Source organism: Eimeria tenella, genomic scaffold (assembly GCF_000499545.2).
Source record: "Eimeria tenella Houghton genomic scaffold, Eth_scaff114, whole genome shotgun sequence".
Taxonomy (NCBI): domain Eukaryota; phylum Apicomplexa; class Conoidasida; order Eucoccidiorida; family Eimeriidae; genus Eimeria; species Eimeria tenella.
This window is the reverse complement of record NW_013541478.1, coordinates 1-6942: the sequence shown is the minus strand read 5'-3', so window position 1 is coordinate 6942 and position 6942 is coordinate 1. Positions and strand designations below refer to the sequence as shown.

At 56.7% G+C, this 6942-nt stretch overlaps 3 protein-coding genes across 3 annotated transcripts in view; 1 reads left to right on the top strand and 2 right to left on the bottom strand.

Annotated features, from left to right (window-relative positions):
- The window catches only part of ETH_00027600 (uncharacterized protein), a gene marked incomplete at both ends in the record, with an annotated part of 4612 nt that extends 3391 nt beyond the window's left edge, over positions 1-1221 (bottom strand). Inside the window, 2 exons of the mRNA XM_013372946.1 lie at positions 23-1055; positions 1145-1221. Of these exons, the coding sequence (XP_013228400.1) occupies positions 23-1055; positions 1145-1221 (1110 nt within the window). The remainder of the gene's footprint in view (positions 1-22; positions 1056-1144) is intronic.
- A 509-nt stretch (positions 1222-1730) lies between these two features.
- Positions 1731-4302, top strand: ETH_00027595 (RWD domain-containing protein, putative; the record flags this gene model as incomplete). The annotated part of the gene is made up of 5 exons (XM_013372945.1): positions 1731-2022; positions 2948-3057; positions 3337-3531; positions 3912-4089; positions 4232-4302. 5 exons carry the CDS (start codon positions 1731-1733, stop codon positions 4300-4302), a joined length of 846 nt encoding a protein of 281 aa, XP_013228399.1.
- A 1451-nt stretch (positions 4303-5753) lies between these two features.
- On the bottom strand, positions 5754-6917 carry ETH_00027590 (uncharacterized protein; the record flags this gene model as incomplete). Its single annotated transcript, XM_013372944.1, has 3 exons — positions 5754-6038; positions 6217-6487; positions 6736-6917. Coding segments are annotated over 3 exons (738 nt in total), but the record flags the coding sequence as incomplete, so codon positions are not given.
- Between the last annotated feature and the right edge of the window lie 25 nt (positions 6918-6942).

The window sequence follows — 6942 nt, the reverse complement described above, 5'->3', positions numbered from 1 at the left end:
CAGCAGCAGCAGCAGCAGCAACAGCAACAGTGCCGTCCCTCTTCTTTTTGCTGCTCGTATCTTCCTGCTGATGTTTCTCACTCAGAATTCGCTTGCAGAGCAGTCTGTCGTCCTGCTGCTGCTGCTGCACTTGCTGCTGCTGCTGCTGCACTTGCTGCAGCTGCTGCAGGTTCGCTTCTTGCTGCTGCGAGAGGGTGGGGTGCTGCTGCTGGGGCAGCGGGTACTGCTGCTCGAGTTGGGTCTTGAGCTGCTGCAGGTGCTGCTGCTGCTGCTGCTGCAGCTCCTGCTGCTGCTGCAGCAGCGGGTGGTGCTTGTGGGGCTCCACCAGCAGCCTGAAGCTGCTGCCTGGGGGGCAGCAAAGGCTGTCGATGAAGGGGGCAGTGCAGAGCTGTCTGTACACCCCGCGGCACAGCAGCAGCAGCTGGTGCTGCTCCCGCAGCGGCAGCCACTGCAGCAGCAGCAGCAGCAGCTTGTCATTCAAACCCAGCAACCCAGGGGCCCCAAAGGGGGGCCCCCCGTTCTTTGCTGGGGCCCCAGCAGCAGCAGGCAGCTCCTGAGCAGCCTGAGGCATGGCTGTGGCTTCTCTTTTGCTGCTGCTGCTGATGCTCTTGCTGCTGCTGCTGTTGCTGCTTCTGTTGCTGCTGCTGTTGCTGCTGCTGCTGCTTTCCTCGGTTGCCATTGTTTGCAGCTGCAGCAGAAGGGGCCCTAAGAGGGCCCACTGCAGGCTCCTCAGACAGCAGCAAGAGCCCGGGGTCCTTGCTTCTGCTGCTGCTGCTGCTGCTGCTGCTGGTTCGGCTTCCGTTGCTGCTGCTGCTGTTGCTGTTGCTGCAGTCTCGCATGCATTAAGGGGCGCCACAGCGCTTCCCGCCTGGCGCCACTGAAGTCCCGCTGTTGCAGCAGCAGCAGCAGCGGCAGCTGCTGCAAGTGCTAGGCTGCTAGATCTGCTGCTGCTGCTGCTGCCGAGCTGCTGCTTCTGCTGCTGGAGTGGGTGTCGAAGACACACATTCCGTTTGTTGCCAAATCTTCCGCGAGACTCCGGGGCAGCTGCTGCGGGTCTGTTTTATTTAAAACAAAAGTAAATAAAATTCAAATTTAAATTAAACTGATTAATTAAATCGGAGTTGGGGCTTCGGGGTGTACCTACAGTCGAGCAGCAGCCGCAGCAGCAGATGTGGGGGCCCTACTGGGGGCCCCTGCAGCCCCGCGCTGCAGTTCGTGCATTATTTGCTGCCTTTCTTTTCTTTTTGAAGATAAAAAGATAAATTTGAATTAATTAAATTGTTTTAGAATTAAAAGGAGCAGCAAAACCCCGGGGAGGCGCCAGCTGGGCCCGCAGCAGCAACTGAGACAGCAGCAGCAAGGAGTTTTGCCTTCTGTTCTTTAGCGCAGCAGAGCTGTCTGTACACCGCAGCAGCAGCAGCCACCGCAGAGCAAGCAGCAGAAGCTTCCTGCTGCTGCTGGCAAGCTTTTGCTGCTGCTTCTAGTCTCCTTTGCTCCCCTTGTTTCCCTTCTTCCAACTCACAGATCTCTGCAAGACTTGAAGCCCAAAAAAGAGCAGCAGCAGCAGCAGCAGCAGCCTGTTTCTGTGCAGCAGCAGCTGCTGCCGTTGGCGCATTTGAATTACCTTTTTCTTCTCCCGAGCTGCAGTGTCTGTACACCCGAGCTTCTGCGGCAGCTGCCTATACACCCGAATCCGGCGAGGTGTCTGTACACCGGAAGCTCCCAGCGCAATGAGCACCCCCAGCAGCAGCTGCAGCAGCAGCTGCAGCAGCAGCTGCAGCGGCAGCAGCAGCAGCAGGTTTGCTGCGGAGCAGGCGGAGGAGATGGAGGCGCTTGCTGCGCTGCTGCCGCACCCCGGGGAGTTCCAGCTGCTGCCCTGCTGCTGCTGCTGCTGCTTGCTGCAGCTGCTGCCCTTCGGCCAACGCCCAGCAGCAGATCCTCTCAACAAAGCCCAAGTCCAACTCAAGTTCTCTTTGCCTCCAGACTACCCCCAAGTCCTTCCCCACTGGCACTTCACTGGCCGTAAGCCACGCAGCTAGCTAGCTAGCTAGCTAGCTAGCTAGCTAGCTAGATAGGTGGCTAGCTAGCTAGGTGGGGGGCTAGCTAGATAGGTGGCTAGCCAGCTAGCTGGCTAGCTGCCTCCAGAATATCCACAAGCCCTTCCCCACTGGCACTTCCTAGGCCATAAGCACAACAGCTAGCTAGCTAGCTAGCTAGCTAGCTGGCCAGCTAGCTAGCTGGCTAGCTGGCATAGGGAGCGGGGGATGTGATTGAGGGACTAGCTAGCCAGCCGGCTAGCTAGCTAGCTAGCTGGCTAGCTAGCTAGCTGGGGAGTAGGGGGTTCGGTGGAGAAGGCGCTAGCTAGCTAGCTAGCTAGCTAGCCAGTCAGCTAGCTAGCTAGCCAGCTCGCTGGGTAGCTACGGGGTGGCGGGCGTGGGTGGGGGGATGGCTGGCCAGCAAGCTAGCTAGATAGCTAGCTGGCTAGCTAGCTAGCTAGCTGGCCAGTTTTCTGGCTGGGGAGTTAGCTAGCTCGCTGGAGAGTTAGAAGGGGTGGGGATGGAGGCGACTAGCTAGCTAGCTAGCTAGCTAGCTAACTAGCTAGCTAACTAGCTAGCTAGCTAGCTAGCTAGCTACGTGACTAGCTACCTAGCTAGCTAGCCACTGCTGGCTAGCTACGTGACTAGCTACCTAGCTAGCTAGCGCTAGCTAGCCACAGCTAGCTAGCCACAGCCAGCTAGCTACAGCTAGCTAGCCACAGCTAGCTAGCCACAGCCAGCTAGCCACAGCTAACGGCATGCGTTGGCCCGTTTGCTGCTGCTTTAAATGAGCTGCAGCTGAGACATCTACTTCTAAGTCCATTTTAATTAATTTTAATTAATTTAATTAATTTAATTTAATTTATTTAATTTAATTAATTTAATTCAATTTGATTTGTTTTATTTTACAGATGCGGGATTTCCAGAAGCAGAGTTGGAGGACTTGAGAGAAAAAATCCAAAAAGACCTCGAGAGGAATTTGGGGGGCCCCATGATCTTCTCTGCTTCCGAAGTTGCTGTCGTAAACCCTAAACCCTAAACCCTAAACCCTAAACCCTAGGGCCTAGGTCTGGCTGGGGCGCTCTCGGCAGTTGAGGGGCAGAGAGATGAACAGAGGTGCAAACAAATGATGTACTTAAAGGCGCAGTGCTGCTGCTGCTGCTCCAGCTCCTGCTGCTGCTGCTCCTGCTGCTGCTGCTCCTGCTGCTGCTACTGCTGCTGCTGCTCCTGCTGCTGCTGCTGCTGGTTGCTGGGTACCATTGCGTTTTCTCTTGTTGCTTGTTGCTGCTGCTGCTTCTAGGAGTGGCTGCGGGAGCGCAGCAAGCCAGTGCAGTCGATGTACGACCAGATGGTGAGCCGGCAGCAGCAGCAAACAGCAGCAGCAGCAGCAGCAGCAGCAGACGGAGAAGACTCGAACCTCTACAAAGACAGCGACAGCCAAGAAGAACATTCCCCAGGAAACGGCCCCGCCGACAGGCCCCTTTGCCCCGAAAACGTAGGCCAAGCAGCAGCAACAGCAGCGGCAGCAGCAGCAGCAGCAGCAGTAACAGCAGCAGCAGCAGCAGCAGAAGCAAGATTCGTTTGCCTGGGTCCTTCGCCCGCCCTTTTGATTGAGCATTTTCTGTTCTTTTTTGTTTTAATTATTTTAATTATTTTGTTTTAATTGTTTGCAAATAGCAGCAGCAGCAGTAGCAGCAGCAGCAAAACAAACCCCCCTCATTGGTGCTCCTGCTCTTGCTGCCTTTGTTGCTGCTGCTCCTGCTGTCTTTGCTGCTGCTGCTCCTGATGCCCTTACTGCTGCGCCTCCTGCTGCTCTTGCTGCTGCTGCTGCTGCTGCTGTTGCTGCTGCTGCTGCTGCTGCTGTGAACTCCGCAGGAGCGCTGCAGCAAAGAGGAGTTCGAGCGCTGGGCTGCTGCTTTTGCTGAAGAAATGATTTCGAAGGGCATATGGGGCAGCAGCAACAGCAGCAACGGAGTGGTCACGGGCAAGCAGCTGTTCCTAGAGAATGCTGCTGCTGCAGCAGCAGCAGCAGACGAAGAAGAAGCAGCAGCAAGTCCGTCGCTGCTGCACCTCGAAACTCCCCCCAGTCTTCCCGGTGTCTATACAGCCCACGCTTTGCCTTTTTCTCTTAAAATCTGTCTTATTCCCTGCTGCTTCTGCTGCTACTGCTGCTGCTGCTGCTGCTGATGCTTCAGGCGCTGCCTTTTGGAACGATGCTGCTGTTTTCGAACGAGACGCCAAAGGACTTTCAGACGAGGAGGACTGACGCTGCTGATGCTGCTGCAGCAGCTGCTGCTGCGGCTGCTGCTGCTGCTGCAGCTACTGCTGCGGCGGCAGTTGGTGCCGCAGCGGATGCTAGTGCTGCAGCTTTTGCTGTACCTGATATTGCAGTTAGTGCTGCAGCACGTGCTGCAGCTATTGCTGTAGCTGATGTTGCAGCAAGCGCTGCAGTAGGTGCTGCAGGCGCTACTGGAGCTGGCACTGCAGCTATTGCTGCAGCTGATGCTGCAGCAGCACCTGCTGCAGCAGCAGCTGCTGCAGCAGGAGCTGCTGCTGCAGGTGCTGCAGCAGCTGCTGCAGCTTCAGCGAATTGCCAGCAGCTAGTTTTGGTGTCTGCTGAAGGTTTAAAGCCTTTTGGAGACGTAACTGCAGTGTACAGACACCCGAGAGCTGTTGCTGCTGCTGCTGCTTGAGGTGTATGTGCAGCTCCCCCCTGCGGCGCTCAGGCGTACAGACACCTGCTGCTTCCCGGGGGGAGTTTTGCACTTTTGCTGCTTTGAGTTATTTGGCAAAAGAAATCCAAAAGAGTAGAAAGCAGACAAAAAGCAGCCGCAGACAGAGCAGCAGCAGCAGAGCAGCAGCAGAGCAGCAGCAGCAGAGACACCAGCAGCAGCAGCAAGCGAGAGACGCATGCGGCAGCACAAAACACGGCAAAGGGCCTAGAGCTGCTCCTCTACTTATTCCTCCTCTCTCCTCTGCCCGATAAGCCCTTCCCAGCACTTGCCGCTGCTGCTGTTGCTGCTGTTCTGCTGCTGCTGCTGCACCGGAAAGTGGGGGGTGGAGTTGTAGTTCGTGCATAAAAGCTTTACTGAATAGTTCCTATTACTATTCTTCACAAAATATCACTTAGCTGCTGCTGCAGCTGCAGCTAGCTAGTGTAGCTAGCTGCAGCGGGTGGTAGCTAGCTGCAGCTGGGTGTGGCTAGCTGCAGCTAGCTGTGGTAGTCCTCGCTGGCTGCCTGGCGGCAATCTGGCTATCTGGCTAGCTAGCTATCTAGCTAGCTAGCCAGCTAGCTAGCTGGCTAGCTGAGTCTGGCTAGATGAATATGGCTAGCTAGCTGGTGGCTAGCTGGTGGCTAGCTACAGCGCACTTGGCTTGTTGAGGAGCTGCCTTGCAGCAGCAGCAGCAGCAACGGCAAGCGGGGGCTGTTCAGCAGCACACGCGGCTCTCACTCAAACAACCACAGCCAGCAACAGCAGCAGCAGCAGCAGCAGCAGTAACAGCAGCAGCGCAGCAGCAGCACAGTGGCTTCAGCACATTTTATCAAATTGTCTCTGTGGGCATCTGGCCTTGAAGGGCCAGTGGTCAGCTTGAAATAAATATGCAGCGGCAGCTGTTGATGCAGCAGCAGCAGCAGCAGCAACTGCTGCTGCTGTGCTATAGGTGCTGCTGCTGATTCTGCTGCTGCTGCTGCTGCTGGCCGTTGCAGCTAGCTGCCTAAAGCACTGCCTCCCAGTTATCCTCGACTAGGTCTGGCTCCAGTTCTGCTGCTGCTGGGGCTGCATCTTCTGCGTCGCTTTCTGCTGCTTCTGCTGCTGCTGCTGCATCTGCATGCACCCGCAGCAGCACGCGGAAGAGGTAGTCCCCGAGCTGCTGCAGCCGACGACCTGTCAGGCTGCTGCTGCTGCTCTCCAGCTCCGACAGCAACGCGTTTGCTGCTTCTTCTGTCACCCCGCTGCTGCCGGCCCGAATCCGCAGCAGCTGCAGCAGCAGCTGCTCCGCCTGCAGCAGCAGCACAGAGTCAGCAGCAGCAACAGCTGGGCACACCGCCCAGCAGCACCAGCAGCAGCAGCAGCAGCTCCAGTAGCAACAGCAGCAGCAGCAGCAGAAGCAGCAGCTGCAGCAGCAACAGAAGCGCCTGCAGCAGCAGCAGCAGCAGAAGCAGCAGCAGATAGCTTGCCTGCAGCTTCACGGCAGGGTTCGTGGAGTAGAGATGGCCGAAGGCCAAGTCAGAAATCTGCGTTGTTTTTGCTGCTGCTGCTGCTGCTGCAGCAGGCGGCGACAGCAGCAACGGGGCTGACGCCCTGCACAGCCTTTTTGCTGCAATAAGTGCGTCAGAAGCAGGAACCCACTCCCCTGCGCCATGCGATGCTGCTGCTGCTGCTGCTGCTGCTGCTGCATGCACCGCGGGCAGCAGCTCCCAGCACACATCCACCAGCTGCTGCTGCCCTCTGCAGACAACAGCAGCAGCAAACAGACCTCGCCCCAGAACGCAGTTGCAACTACACAAGCACAAGAGTTGCTGCAGCAGCAGCAGCAGCTCAACGCCCATCGCAACAGCGCTGAGACATCCTGCTGTTTCAGAGCAGCAACAGCAGGGAAAGAATAAAGAAAAGTATACGTGATAAGCAGCAGCAGACTATTTAAGTGTCATTTACTTGTTTGATTATTTAAATAAAAATAAACTTTTTTGACTCACTTGGAGTGCCGCACGAGGTGTCTGTACACCTGAAGCGCCGCTGACTGAACGGGCGGCGCCCGGTCCTCCAGCAGCTGCTGCAGCAGCTGCTGCAGCTGCTGCGGCTGCTGCAGCAGCGGAAGCTGCAGCAGCTGCTCCTGGCTGCCCGTCCGCAGCAAATTTGCCAGCACCAAGCATGCGCTCTGCAGGCAGCAGCAGCAGCAGCAT